This window comes from Ammospiza nelsoni, chromosome 22 (assembly GCF_027579445.1).
Source record: "Ammospiza nelsoni isolate bAmmNel1 chromosome 22, bAmmNel1.pri, whole genome shotgun sequence".
NCBI classification, from domain to species: Eukaryota; Metazoa; Chordata; class Aves; order Passeriformes; family Passerellidae; genus Ammospiza; species Ammospiza nelsoni.
The window spans coordinates 7,520,390-7,536,062 of NC_080654.1; the positions used below are offsets into that span (position 1 = coordinate 7,520,390).

Consider the following 15,673-nt stretch of genomic DNA (forward strand, 5'->3'; position numbering starts at 1 on the left):
AGCCCAGCACCCCTGGGCTCCCTGCCTGAAGCCAGGTCTGTGACAGTGAGCTGGAGCTCCTGGTATGAGACAAGTGTGAACCCAAGGGTCCCCCCGAGGCTGGATAGGCCTCTACAGGAAGAAGTCTTTCCTAATGAAAAAAGAAAGAGAGCAGGTTTAGATGGCATATTGGGAGAAATTGTTCCCTGTGAGGGTGGGCAGGCCCTGGCACAGATTTCCCAGAGCAGCTGTGGCTGCCCCTGGATACCTGGCAGTGCCCAAGGCCAGGTTGGACAGGGTTGGGCTTGGAAGGAGATGAGTTTTAAGGTCCCTTCCAGCCCCGAAACCTTTCTATGATTCTGTGCTCCTAGATAGTAACAGCTTATGTGTCTTGGAAGACAAACTGACAAACTGGCTCCTTCCTTCCTTCCTTCCTTCCTTCCTTCCTTCCTTCCTTCCTTCCTTCCTTCCTTCCTTCCTTCCTTCCTTCCTTCCTTCCTTCCTTCCTTCCTTCCTTCCTTCCTTCCTTCCTTCCTTCCTTCCTTCCTTCCTTCCTTCCTTCCTTCCTTCCTTCCTTCCTTCCTTCCTTCCTTCCTTCCTTCCTTCCTTCCTTCCTTCCTTCCTTCCTTCCTTCCTTCCTTCCTTCCTTCCTTCCTTCCTTCCTTCCTTCCTTCCTTCCTTCCTTCCTTCCTTCCTTCCTTCCTTCCTTCCTTCCTTCCTTCCTTCCTTCCTTCCTTCCTTCCTTCCTTCCTTCCTTCCTTCCTTCCTTCCTTCCTTCCTTCCTTCCTTCCTTCCTTCCTTCCTTCCTTCCTTCCTTCCTTCCTTCCTTCCTTCCTTCCTTCCTTCCTTCCTTCCTTCCTTCCTTCCTTCCTTCCTTCCTTCCTTCCTTCCTTCCTTCCTTCCTTCCTTCCTTCCTTCCTTCCTTCCTTCCTTCCTTCCTTCCTTCCTTCCTTCCTTCCTTCCTTCCTTCCTTCCTTCCTTCCTTCCTTCCTTCCTTCCTTCCTTCCTTCCTTCCTTCCTTCCTTCCTTCCTTCCTTCCTTCCTTCCTTCCTTCCTTCCTTCCTTCCTTCCTTCCTTCCTTCCTTCCTTCCTTCCTTCCTTCCTTCCTTCCTTCCTTCCTTCCTTCCTTCCTTCCTTCCTTCCTTCCTTCCTTCCTTCCTTCCTTCCTTCCTTCCTTCCTTCCTTCCTTCCTTCCTTCCTTCCTTCCTTCCTTCCTTCCTTCCTTCCTTCCTTCCTTCCTTCCTTCCTTCCTTCCTTCCTTCCTTCCTTCCTTCCTTCCTTCCTTCCTTCCTTCCTTCCTTCCTTCCTTCCTTCCTTCGCTTTGGGATAACCAGGAGGTGACATGATCTCACCAGTAAGTATTCCCTGTATTTTACAGAGCAGCTGATGGCCTTGCAAATCACAATGAAAATCTTGTGAGTCACCAACTTTTTTTTATTCTGTTGTCTGGCATCACAGAAAGGACTTTTGCATAACTCCCATAGCACCACTTTGGAACTGTTTCTGCTCCTGGCCTTGGAAGCTTTGTCTTGGTACACTCATGGCAGAGCCCCTCTGTGTGGGACACCTGGGGCATTGGTGCCACCAGCTCTGGGTACCAGGTACAGCAGGCAGAGGATGCTGCAGGCAGGTGAGGCTGTGGCTTGGGCCTGCCATGTGTGTGCTGGGACTTGCACAGAAATTCCTCTTGAAATCCACACCAAGAAAACTGAAACATCATCCAAGATGTTTGCTTGGAGCTGCCATAACGGGATATTCTCATAGAATCATGGAATCACCAAATGGTTTGGATTGGAAGGGACCTTAAAGCCCATCTCATTCCACCTATGGCTGGGACACCTTCCAGTAGACCAGGCTGCTCCAATCCCCATCCAGCGCCTTCTCCTGGCACGTTTCTCCTCAGGCGTTTCCAGGGCTTTCCCTGCCCCTGTCCCAGGCTTTGGGGTGCAGCTGGAAAGGGTTTCCCCTCCTTTCACACAGCTCTGCACCCCCCTTGCCCCACCAGCTGTGGGACTTCCTTCATAAATGTCCATGGATACAAAACTGTATTCACAAGCACATAATTACCAAGCTGGGTATTTTCTCCTCTTAATTAGCAATGCCGTGGTGCTTTAATTGCTCGATTAAAGTTGCCCACAAGGAAGTTTTAAGGTACATTAAATCTGCTGATTGGTTCATCAGCATGAATCCCACCAACTGGAAAAAATTAACTGGCTTCCAGATTGCTAACCAGACTCTCCAGATCCATTTCCACCAGCTGTGTACCACAGGAGGCACGAGAGAGCTCAGCAGTCCTTCGTCTGTTCCCACCTCTCCTTCATTTTGGGGGCTGGAGGGGAAGGGTCCCAGCAGTGGCAGTGTCCCTCTCCTTTGCCCAGAGGAAAAAGGCCATTTTCTTGCTGAAGCAGAGCTGGGTACAATCTAACCCAGGGCCAGATCCTCGTTCAGCCACACACATCAGACCTGTGTTTGGTGGCTGTTCTCACTCAGGCTGCAAACACCCATCCTCGTGTACAAACAGGCTGCTGGAGCAGGAATTAGGAATTGCTCAGTTCCTGCTCCCTCATCACCATTTTCCAAACGGAAGGTCCCAAGAACGGAGGGAAAGCAGCCAGAGAAACCAGAACACCCAGAGGATAAGATGTCTGTTTCCAAACTTCAGGCAGAAATGTCTGAACAGCTCCTGAAAGCCAGGGATATTCAACAAAGAAGATCTTTGGGAGTGGCATTTCTGCCAAAGGCTCATCCACCCACTCTGACAACAGGAAAGGGGGCCTGCCCTCTGTTCCACTTGATTATTAACAAAAACCCTTCCTGGGAGATTCTGTGCTCCTGGGGGTCCCCCATGACTGGATGCTGGATGGGTTTGTGTCAGCTCCCAGAGAGCAGCACCATGATCTGTGGCCATGGCACTGCTGCTGCTGCTGCTGCAAACAAACTCCCTCTGCATGTACAACCTGTGAGCAGCTCAACAGATTTTAGCCCAACTTGAAGTTGTGCTGACTGATAGCTGGCGAGAGATACAGCCCAAGAAATAACTGGGACTTGACTCAAAAGGGGGACTGTGATGCAAGGACCATGGATTTACATGGTCCAAGGACCAAGGTCTATCCACCAAGGACCAACACCAAAACCCAAGGTCTTGGTGGCTCAGAAGCCTGACAGCCCTTCCCAAGAGGGGCTGACCAAGGCTGATAGAGGGCTGTGGCTGAAGAGCCACTGCCCTCACCTGCCTGACCCTCCATATCCATCCATCCATCCATCCATCCATCCATCCATCCATCCATCCATCCATTCATCCATCCATCCATCCACACACAGGACAGGGTACCAATGGCCCAGCTCTCAGCCTTTGGGGAGGTGGATTATGTGCCCTTCCCGGGCCACAGAAGCACAAACAGGCTCCCCTTTCCCATCCCTCCAATTGCACTGACCTTATTGAAATGGGTGTCTATGTGTCCTGCACAGCAGTTGCATATCAATAAGGCGAATTATGCTGATTGTCTCCTTATCTGATAAATTGCTGGGACAGATCCCTTTCCCTCCTGCTCTTGCTTATTCTGCTGTTTAGGCAGAGCAGTTGCTATTTGCTGTGTGTAAGAGATGTTAATGTGTTGTGTGTGGACTGTTGCATTTCAAGGAGGAAAGAGCAGTCCGAGGCTGTGGGTTAGGGGGCGAGGGAAGAAAAGTCCTTCAGAACCTTGAAAACAGAGGGAAAAACAAGCGGGCTGTGCTGTGCCAGGAGGAGTTTTATCCTTGGGGTGGCTGTGGCACAAGATACTGTGGGGCTAAATGTTGGGAATGTTAGGAGCTGGCAGACCCCAGGATGTCATCAACAGATGTAGGAATTCCAGCTCAAATCCCATTTCTGTCCAGCAAGGTGCTGTAGCACATGTGCCCAGTCCCAGCTGGGGAAGGGGGTTCTCTGGAGAGGAATCTGGCAGAGGCATTAGGCACAGATCTGGGGACAAATATCTGGTGTGTGGGGGCTGTGATTCAATGCCAAGCCAGCTGGCATCCTCAGACAATCCCAGTGCCCCTGGGCTGAGATCTGACCCCTCAATCCCATGGAAACTGCCCCTCACATCCTTATTGCAAACAGCAGGACATCAGAGCAAGGCAAAATGTAGATTCTGCTGGGATGAGTGCAGGAACAAGAGACCCCAGCCACCATCCCCCTGCCCCAAAAAAGGGCAGAAGGATCCAACATGATAGATGACAGCCAAGCCCCATCCCTGCAAGGCCAGGCTGGACAGGGCTTGGAGCAACCTGGTCAAGTGGAAGATGTCCCTGCCCATGGCAGATGGTGGAACAGGATAAGCTTTAAGATTCCGTTCAACCCAAACCAGTCTGGGATTCTACAACTCTGTAATGGGGGTGAAAGGCAAAGAAGTTCCCAATGTTCCTATACATCATTCACCATGTCCCACCTCACCCCTTCCCTCCCAGGTCTGTGGCACTGCCTTACTTCTCCTCTGAAGGGCTGGGAACAGCCCTGGCTGTGGTCTGGTTTCCTGAGCTGTCTTCCATCACTCTGGCAGGCCCTTAGGAAAATGAATGTTAAAGAGGAGGGGAAGAAACCTCCACTGTTCAAATATCTTTAGCTTTGACAAATAAAGCGTCTGGCTGTGAAAGGCAGAAGGAAATTAATTTGGAATCATATTTTAAACACTGCCATAGAGGCAAAGTATCTTCTCTAATTTCTCCCCCTCCACACCTCCTCTCCCCAAGCAAAAAATGAATTTCCCTGATATTTATAGAAAGATTATTAGGGCCACAAGGAGTGATTTATACCATCTCATCCCTGTGACCGAGAATGAAAAATTGCTGGGGCGACAGCCACTGGAATCCTGCTTTTATCCGCCTGACAATTAAAACGGCTAATTTCCAACTCCAACAGATCTGCTGGGCTTATAAATCATCCCCAAAAGGCACTTTTCAGCCTGAAAAATGAACTCTGCCCCAATCAGGCACAAGATCAGAGATTTGCATCTGTTTGCCTTCATGTGTAAATACACGTCCTGCTGCCCCAGCAAAGGAGATGCAGCAAAGGAGCCCCTGTTCACTTGATGTTGGGTCATCAAACTGTGCTGGAGCCAGAAAAATGGTACAGGGAAGGCAGGACAGTGAGACAACACCCATGTCAGAGAAAGCCCAGTGACATTTCTGTCCTGTTTCTGATGCCACAAGGCTTGGAGAGTTTTACCAGAGAGCATTGCTGGGTCTGAGTCCGTCTGTGGGGCCACCTGGGGTCACCTGCTGGACCACACTTCCTCCTGTGCCATGCCTGTGGTAGGAGCAATCCCACCAGAAACAGGCAGGAGGGCAGAGAAGGGGCTCTGCAGGAGAGAGCAAACCTATCCAAGGAATCACATGAAAATGAGGCAGGCAGAGCCCAGCACCAATGCCACAGCCTTGCTCAGCCTCCTGCCTTTGGGGCGGGGATGTCCTGGGGCAGAGTGTGCAGCACAGCCCTGCTGGAACGGAGCAGTAGGAAGGGCTGGTTTGTCTGTCTGAGCCAACGTGCAGCTCCTTGTAGGAGTGGGGCTGGCACAGCCAACCAGGAGGCCCACGCCAGTGTCCCATCCTGCAGCAGCACACGCCTGGCCCTGTAGTGAGAGTCCTATGTATTGGATAAGTGGGTCCTATAGCTATTCTAAATGAGCCACAGCTGCTGCCCAACTAAGGACTTCGCAGCTGTAACTCATTTAGAATAGCTAGGACCCACTTATCCAATACATAGGACTCTCACTACACGGCCCCACATACATCTTGCACCCACTCTTTAGCATGATGGAAGACCTTTCCTGAGTTATTAGATCTATCCCAGGACAACTTTCAAATCGACTGTCACAGACAGAAGGAGTTTCAAATAAAAGCATTTATTCTGCCCATCCTTCCCACTCTGTAACTGGAGACCTGCAGGAGCCAGCGTGGGTCCCAGCAGCCCCTGGATCCATTCCAGTCTGGTGTTGGACGTCCTGACCTTGAGCCAAGCCTCCCTAACTTGACGTTACCACGAAATTCAAACAAAGGCCCCGCACTCATATTTGTGCTGCTCCCCCTCCACACATCCCATGAAGAAACAGAGAGCAAACAAATCTGTGTGGAGGGCTCTCCTGGGGAGCCTGTGCTCTGTATGCACACATCCCTGTGCTGCTGCTGGTCACCCCAGTTCCTTATCACAGTTTGTTCAGTTGGCAGCTCAAAGCTGCCCAGTGGCACTGAGGGCCCCTGGGAAGGCTCCCCACACCCTGCATGAGGGGCTCTGCAGCAGCCCTGGGGGGTGAGAGATGGAGGCAACGACCTTGCTCCATGAAAGATCAGTGTTTTCCTTTTTGCTTTTCTCGCTTTTAAACCCATTCCAGCAGTGGGTGTTTTGGAGAGGCCAAGTAGTGCCTTGCTGGAGCACACCAGAGATCTCAGCACCAGTCAGAGCTGCTGGGGGCATTGAGCTGGGATCTCTGGGCCAGTGATCCATGGTACAGAAAGATGGAACCAGAGCAGCCCCTGTCCTGCTGCCAGCCAGTCCCCATCCCAAAGCCCTGCCCTGTGCACCAGGACCTGTCAGAGCCACAGGAACTCCCAGGGAGTTTGTCAGTCATACCAGCCACATATTTGGAAGCATGAAGCCAGCCAGCAAAGGCATGGACAGCCCTGGGCCTCCATAGAGACTGGCTGTCCCAGTTTCTGTGAGCAGGCTTCTGTCTTCAGCCCTTCCCCAAAGAGGCAAGAGCCCCTTGCAGGCACCCTTTCCCTTGCAAGCACTCACCCATGCAGGAATCACGCTGCTCCTCATAGCCAGCGCTGCACACACACTTCCCGATGGGCACCAGCCACTCTCCCTCGGCACTGCAGTACATCTTGGGGGTGTCCCTCTCCTCGGAATGGCCCACGCACTCTCCCCGCACTTCCACCAGGGAGGACGAGTCTGCCCCGGTCACGGCCTCGGAGAAGGACGCCAGGTTCCTCACGGTGGCCGGGCACTTCTTGTAGTACACGCGCACCGAGACGATGGCGATGCAGGCGCCGATGTCCTGGAAGGCCAGGTAGAAGCCCCTCTTGCTCAGCGGCCCCACGCCCCGCACCTCCGTGTTGAGCTTCAGGCGCCGCACGCCCAGGTCCACGTTGGTGAAGCTCTCGTCTGCAGCGATGGTGTCGATCTTGAGGAACTGGCTCTCGCGGGTGCTGGTGCCCAGGTCCCGGTCGGACTCCATGTAGTAGAGGTTGAAGGTCTCCTTGCAGGTTCCCAGCACGCCTGGCATGCTGTTACAGTCCCTCAGCGTGAATTTGATCTCTGCGTACACGCGCCGCGCCCCGTCCCGCTGCACCCAGTTGGTCCGGAGCCAGTTGTTCTGGTTGGGGGTCATGACGTTACACACCTGGTAGGTGTGGATGGGGCTGAAAAACTCATCCATTTCATTGATTGAATCCCACTGCAGGACAGAGCAAACGGGTCATTCCAGACCTCCCAACCCCTGGGGGAGCAGGGAGCATGCAGGGGTGTGTGCCATCTCTGCTGCTGTGTCTGGATGGGAGGTCGCTGCTGCCAGAGCAAAGGGAAATGAGGAGTACTCATTAGCTGCACTAACCTGGGCAGTGACACCCAGGTGTAGCACTGTGGGAGGTGCAGCCCTGCTTGAAGAAGGAACACTAGCTGAGGTCCTGGCAGAAGCTGATGGCAATGTGTGTTTGGGAGGGCTCAAACCCTCCAGGTCATGTCTGCGAGCACCTTTCCTTGGTGCTCAGCCTGTCATTCCCAGCAGTAGCAGGAACCACCTGCCTTGTGCTCACCTGCATCTCCACTGGCTCGTGCACTGCCCATGCACAAACTAAACTGGGTGCTTTCCATCTGGAGAAGGAGTTTCTGGGTGGATACCAGAGGGTGAAGGGGAAGCCTGTACTGAGCACAGCACTGTCAGCAAGAAATGTGGACACATGGGGGCTCAGAGGTCTCTTCTACCCTGCAAGGTGGTGCCAGTGTGGCTCCTCAGTGTGAGCCCACAGTGCCCAACCCAGCTGAGAGGCTGGATCAGGGCTGGCTCTGGGAACCAGAATGTTCATGGCTTGACAGCTCCAGGGTGAAAATTCCATATACTTGTGGCTGCAGGGCAAACCTGGGGAAGGGATACTGGCAAAAGCAGGTTGCAGCAAGCAGGATTGCAATGGAGGGTGGTCTGGATGAGTTTAGAGGGACAGGGACATGGGCGTCACACAAGGGAGGGATGCTACATGGGTTTAAGTGATAGAAAGTGAGAAGAAGTAGTGACATTTTGGATATGAGTTCCAGAGGCGAGGAACAAGTAGAACTTAGCTGTTGAGAGCTACATGACACTTCTGGAGGCTCAGTCTTGCCTGGCGTCTCCCTCTCCACTCTCACCACATGCCTCACCAGGACACACTGCACTGGGGGCTTCTCACCACCTCTTTAGCTCACATTTCTGCTCAAACCAGGTACTCCAATCATACCCCCATGGATGGGCCTGGGACCCCTGAATTCTTAGGAGAGAAAGGGAGGAGAAAGAGGAGCAGAGGAGAACTTCAAACCATGTGGCTTTTCCCCAAACTTAGAAACAGGCTTTGAAGTCCCACCCCCATGCCCAAGCCCAGCCGTAAGGGACAGCCTCAGGTGCAATGCTGCAGAAAGTGGGGAAGGCTCTGGCACTCCTGCTCCTTTGCTTCCAAATGATCATCACCTTTCTACCCCCAGCCTCAGCATCCCCCTCCAGCACCTTCCTGGGGTCCTGGCTGTGCTTGGAAGCTGGCAGGGAGCAGCCCCACCTGGGCAGCTGTGTGTACCGAGCTGTCTGTGGGAGCTGGGGGAGTCAGGTAAATCCCCAGCCATGCTGCACAGAGCAGGAAAACAAATCTTTTAGGCAGGATTTTAAGTACTTTAAATTAAACCTCTAGGCTTGCTCTGACAGGGCAAAAATGGTGTTTTCTTATGCGAGTGGTGACTAGTGTTTCATTAGACACAAAGCAGCAGTCCCGAGAGAAGGATGCTCTGCTCCAAGAAGGTGAGCTGCAGCCTTCACCCTGGTGATGTGGGAGCTGACAAGGATGCAGATCCCTGGGACCTGCACCCGCCAGCCTCGCTGGGTGCTGCCAGCAGTGCAGGGAGAGGGCACAACTAGGAGAGGGCAGCACACCTCCAGAACATAAGAGATACAGGAAAGAGGTATCAGTGATACCTGTAAAGCAGTCCACTCCCTTCTCCCCTCTCAGATGGGAATGTCCTTCCCTGTTTGACCTCCCTGACCTGCTGCTCCTGGGGATGTGTTGTCATGCCTTCTGCTCGTGTGAGGGTGATCAGAGCACTCACTGCACACATGTGCATCTCCAGTTTTCTCCAGCATCTCCAGTTCTCTCCTGCATTTAGGAGAAAACCCTGCTTCTCTGTCCTAAAGAGCCTAAAGTAACCTGGAAAAGGCAGCAGCTCCAGGTGCAAACTACAATGGAAGCTCATTTTAAGGGGAATATGCTGGCAAAGGGGGTCAAAATCAAATCCCAGGGAAAAAAAATGTTTTGTGATACATTTTAAAAAATTGCCTTCTGAATTCCCAGAAAAGCCCAGGTTTGTCCTGGGATCACTGGGAACATGCCCTGCACTCCAGTACTCAGGTGGACAGCGTGGAAAAGGGCCAGGCTACAGCTCAGCTTGGGCAGAGGGATGAGGGCAGCAGCCCAGGGATGAGCCTGTCAAAGGTGCTGTGCCACCCAGGACCCTGCCCTGCTGCACAGGGGCCCTGGCAGTGTGTGCCAGCCCTGGCAGTGCTGCAGAGCACAGCAGCCCCCAGTCCCACTCCCAGTGGCGCTCAGGCTGCTGCTGCGGCGCTTCCGAGGGGGTGGAAGCCGCTGTCGAAATTAATTGAGCACAAATTAACACAACATCTGTTTCCTGTCTTTTCCCTGCTGAGTTTCCCGGGGGAAGGGAAGCAGAGCTGTGCACGGGAGGAGCCACACAGTGTGAGGGCAGAGCTGTGGGGGTGAGCAGGGATGTCCCCACAATGCACAGCCATCCCCCTTCAGCACTGCCCGGGCGGGCAGGGCTCTCTGCGAGGGTCTGGCAAGGGAAAGATGAGGTTATTGTGAGCACCAAAATGCTTTGGATCCAGCTCATCTGGTTGGTTTTGGTCTCCAGACATTCTCTCCTAAATCTGGCAGAGGAGATGGAGCTCCCCACGTCCCCACATGGCAGTCCCCATGTGGCAGTCCCAGAGCAGGCAGCATCCTCCCTGTTGACAGAGCAGGAGATAAATGCCCACCTCCAAGTACCAGCAACAGTCAGTGTCAGCCACACCTCCAGCCTCTGGGGTGAATTTGGAGAGTTTGCACATGCACCATCACTCTTTCAAACTTAGTGCTGTTTTGCACAGCAGCTGCACTGTCAGTTCTGTCCCACGGTCCCTTGGGATCCCAGTCTGAGACCAGCCCAAAATGCCACACCCGGCCTGCAGGGAAAGTGCACTAAGAATGGGGCAGGCAGGCTACCTGAGCTCGTGGTTCACATGCCACAGATTCATCTCCCAGCATGTCACAGCTCAACCAAGGTCCCATAGGCCCTACCAGGTCCCAGGAGTTACAGGGCCTTTGGGATCACAGAATCCAAGAAATTATTTGGATTGGAAGTGACCATCTTGTTCCAACCCCCTGCCATGGCAGGGACACCTTCCATTATCCCAGGCTGCTCCAAGCCCTGCCCAGCCTGGCCTTGGACACTTCCAGGGATGGGGCAGCCACAGCTGCTCTGGGCACCCTGTGCCAGGGCTTGCCCACCCTCACAGGAAAAATTTTTTTCCAATTTCCATTCTAAATATACCCTCCCTCAGCTTAAAGCCATCACTGCTTAACCTTGCAAAAAGTCCCTCTCCAACCCTCCTGTAGGCCCTTTTAGGTACCGGAAGGGAGATGAAAGGACCTGCTTCAGGAATGCCCATGACTGGAGGGGTTTTTCTGTCTCACCTTAGTTCCAGGCTCTGTGGGCAGGAGGGGACCTCTGTGACACTGGGCACCACTGGTTCAGGAACACAGGCAGCATGCACACCCCAGGCACTGCTGGCTCTCCGTTCATGGGCTGAGATGGATTTTTGAACCAAAGATCAGCTGGGCCCCACCAGTGTGATAAGATCCCCCAGCGAGATGGAAATGAGGACATCATAATTAACGTGGTGAGCGCGCGCGCTGGGGAGGATGCGATTGCATCTGCATTCAGGAGTTTGCCTAATCGTTTAAATTAAAGTCAACACCAGTTATAAAATATTTGCCAGATTATGAAAGGCAAGAGATGCAAACACCAGATATCTGGGCAGCTGAGTAAGGTCTTATAAGTCTCCCAGGGCCTGTGTGGCACAGCAGAGGAGAAGAAGGAGGAGCAGAGGAGAGGCTGTGTCCCCCTGGCAGCAGCTCAGCCTCCCACCATCCTCAGAGTGCAAAGGAATGAGTGTCCCCAGCCCTGGGACAGCTTCCAGGAGGGATGCCAGGTCTGCCTGGCATAGCAAAGCTTTTGTGGCCACTGAGACATCCAGCACTTTCCTTCCCAGCACGCCATGGCACCTTCTCACACCATTGTCACTGGGAGAGGAAAAAAAGAGAAGGCTGTTATTGAAGCTATAAATCATTAGATGGGAGGCCTTAATGGAGATAATCCCCATGAAATCAGTCACTGCTGTGCCTAAGGAGGGATTTGTCAGGCAGTTAACTACCCTGAGCTTCACTGCAGGTGATTAACTACTGGTAGTGACCAGCATCTGGGGAATTAGCAATAACCCAGGATTTACTGAACAAGCACTGGGAGATGAGCTTTTATCTCAATTACCAGTCTAAATCTTTATTTTCTAATGTTCCTTTCCTACACTTTTTTTTCCCCAAAGAAAATTAATTTCACCACAGCTTGAGCTGTAACTTGCTGGTACTTTGGACCCAGGTAGAGGCTCCAGCTTGGAAGAGAAACCCAAGAAATACAACAGGGACATCAAAGTGAAGGAGAGCAGAGACATGGCCTAGGCACATGGGAGAGCCCCAATATCTCTTGGTGGTCTGAGAAGAGATGAACCTGAAGGGGGGTGGGATAGCAAGGACACAGCACAGCTCACACAGGGGATGGGATTTTACAGAGTGAGCTTGGGGCAAAGGGAGACCTTGCTTCATGACACATGAGGATCATCCCAGCCATGAACTGGCTGCTGGCTGCAGGATCAGACCCAGGCAAAAAAAAGTCTCCTGGTGTGTAGGCATGGCTTTGCAAATAGCTCAGTCCCAGGGCTGAAATCCCCATTCTTAATGCACAAATACTGCTGGGAGTGTCTGTGCTTTCAGCTGGGGGTTTCAGCAGATCTGGTGCGTTTCTGACAGGGTTCTCTCTGGGTATGTAGGATGAAGGAGGAGCACCCTTGGCTAACTGTGCCCAGGGGCTTCAGGATGCATCCCTTTCTGAGGAGCAAAGGAGCAGGGATGGGGAGATCCAAAGCCCTCTGAAGTTCTTTCCTCATTCCCATCAACAAAGCCAACATGGAGCATGCCAGGTGGGATTGCTGGGGATTGTACAGGGCCAGGAGTTGGACTTGATGACCCTTGTGGCTCCTCCCAGCTCAGGACAGTCCATGACTCTGTGACAGATGCTGGGGCAGCTGCCTGGGTGGCAATGCCCAGCCACTCTCTGGGCTGACCCCAGCCCCTGCTGCAAGAGGGAAACTGTGGGGCCACCACAGAAGGTGCTGGTGGGAGTGGATGGGGAGGTCATGGGCAGCGTGGGGGGCCTTCCTCCAGCACCCAAGGTGCTCCCATTCTAATTAGCTTTTGCAAGGCATCATTCAAGCTCCTTAGATGCCCTGTGTCTGAACAAAATAATTTCCTGTTTGACTTTGTAAATCAAAGTAGACGATACAATAATTATTAATAATATGTTGACTTATCTCATCAGTGTTTTAATTAGTCAGTAGAAAGGCAATTTGCAGCGGGGCCGATCAGCTCCCTCTGATCCAGCAGGTCACGTGCCCAGCCAGGAGAAGGGAGAGAAGGGCACTGGGGCACTGGGGCGTTTGGCTGGGGAGAACTGGGATACAGGAGGCATGGCAAGGGAAGGGGTTGACCACACTGATGAGAGTTTAATTTTCAATGCAAAGGGAATTGTTCTGGGAAAGGAGCGAGCTGCAAAGCTCCTGGGAGCCCTTTGAAGTTATAATTGAGAGGAGCCGCAGCCTGTGGGACAGGGATGCTCCCGGTGACCCCTCTGCTTCCTGCACGTGTCTCTGGGGTGGAGGTGAGGGGGGGGATGCAATTAAACCCCTGAGCAGCAATTACAGCCAATTACCCCTCAGTTAATTGTCTGTCAAGAGAAAATGTCAAAACAGGCCAGGCATGGCTCCCTGATGGCCTGACATTCCCCAGGGCCCACGGCACTGCTGACCCTCACTGTGCCCACTGCTCCCAGCTCCTGCTCCTCTGCTCTTGCTGGCCCTGGCAAAGCCAGACAGGGAAGGAACCTTCCAGTGAGGCAAGTGACCTTCCAGTGAGGGAAGAAGTTCACCTTGCCCACAGGTGTGATGAATGGTGCCCGTCCGGTTTTGCCTTGGCTGTGCAGGTAGCTCTGGGATCTCCCAGCCAGAGGATGAAGCCTCTGAAGCTGCTGCCTTTCCTCTGGACCCTCAGGTGTGACAGGACCTGCAGGTGCCACAGAGCGAGCCATAGGGCACTAGGCAGTGAAATAGCAGACACAAATCCTCTTCAGAAGTTCCTCAGGCTGGGGACCAAGGGTCTGTGCTGCTTAGTGCCATGAAAAGACCCAGGCAGAGCTACCCACCTGCTCCTGTCTGTCACACCCATGTGGTGGCCCTGGCGGAATGGAGGTGTGGGTACAGCAAAAGGAACATGACTTCAGCCAGCAGTGCTGGACCCTTGGCAGAGGATGCTGTCTGTGTCTGCCCACGGACGGAGCTGACACACTGTGGGGAAATCCTGCACTGTGGCTCAGGCAGGACAGCTGGGAGGCAGCAGGAATGGGGGGGCCACTGCCATCAATCTTTCAGCTAGAGTATCTAAATTAAGGAAATGGCAGTAAAAATAAACCTCCACGAAAATCTGGCTTCACAGTACAATGCCTCTATACAACCCCAGCCCAAAGCTACAGCACGGGGCAGGGACAGGGACAGCCCCAGGGACACCCAAAGCACTGGGCACAGATGGTGACCAGCAAAGGGAGTTCCTTCCTTAGTGCAGGGATCACACCAGATCTCTCCCACCTAAGCCTGAACTGCACTGTGGGGGCTGCATCTGCTCAGAGCCAAAGCATTGGCACTGCTAGCAAGGATTCTACCCCAGCTCCCCTGAGACACCAGCACCCCAATGCAGCTCCTGGGGACAGCAAACAGATCCCAGAGCAAATTTCCTACTCACAAAGGGCCTGGAGGTGAAGGACCAGCAGGGAGGGAAACGAGTGAGATGTGGTTTCCGGATAAGTGATACAAAGGCCCATGGAGGAAAAACCATGGTCCAGACTGGTGTTTAGAGGAGCCATTAAAACATCCAGCTGGAAAAATATATGAAAAGTTGAGGGTGTTCAAGACAGTTTCCACACAGGTATGTGGTCATCCTGTCAGTAACAGGGCCAAAATTTGGGCATAAGCACAGGGTAAGTGCACAGTGGAGTTACCCCACGCCTGACTAAGGTCCTGTAGGACTCAGCAGCATGGCCAAGAGGTGGCTCTGGTGTTGGGTGGTACACAGCATTTAATGTTATGAGCCTTTTTGGTTTTCTTTTACTTTTTTGGCATCCAGTACTATAATTTTGTTTTATTCTTTGTTATATTTATTTACTCTTTTTAAAATTTCCTTACTGTTTAATTTATTACATATAATTTAATTTATTATAAAGATTATTCATTATATTATTATTTATTTTTAATAAACATCACCAATAAGGTGGAGAACTCAGATGTACTGGTGTTCAAGAGCTGCTGGTGAAGGACTGCTGGGCATCTGCTGCAGAGAGCCCTGAGACTCAGCCCCAACCGCTGTGGTCACCGTGCAGTCACAGCTGACAGTCCAAATGGGGTGGGGCTCTGGATTCATCGCTGGATTTGTCAGTGTCCAGCACAGGATACTGCACCTTAGCTGGCCAGGGAAGTCCCTGGTGTGCTGAGAATGAGGCTCCTGTAGGCTCAATCCTTTTGTCTCCTTTGGGAGTGCAAGGCCCTGCCCAGCACAGGCAGCCCAGGGGATTCACCCTCAGTGATGCAATGGATTCCACCTGCACTCCTGACAGGGACCAAGGGCTGGGCACCCAGAAGGATAATCCTGGGCAGTCTGCAGGCAGCTGTGGCCTGACCATGGGGAGGGGTTAAGGACAGATGTGGACAATGGAAAACAGCCCTGTTTCCCAGAAAATCCCAAAAACACTCTCCCTTGCAGGAGAGCAGAGGAAGCCCCGAATGTGTGTCAGGCTCCTCCAGGATGCCACAATCTGGCAGCAGGGCTGGGATGATATGACAGCTGATTAGTGACAGGACAGCAGTGACAGCCAAGGGCAGCCATGAGCAGGACAGCATCTGCCTCATGCAGGCAGAGGCAGAGGAAAGTCCCCTGGCTGCAGACCAGGGGCAGGCAAATCCTCGCAGCGATCGCTTTTAACAGGGGCACGTTAACAGCCTCGCCACAGGACCTGCAGCATTTACCAGCACCAGCAATTTTGCAGCCAAGG

General features: G+C 52.8%; 1 protein-coding gene across 2 annotated transcripts in view; it reads right to left on the reverse strand.

Annotated features, from left to right (window-relative positions):
- The window catches only part of EPHA8 (EPH receptor A8), a 54,595-nt gene that overhangs the window by 24,335 nt on the left and 14,587 nt on the right, over positions 1–15,673 (reverse strand). For both annotated transcript variants that reach the window (XM_059487306.1, XM_059487305.1), the window contains exon 3: positions 6,752–7,415. In XM_059487306.1, coding sequence (XP_059343289.1) covers positions 6,752–7,415 — 664 coding nt within the window. The remainder of the gene's footprint in view (positions 1–6,751; positions 7,416–15,673) is intronic.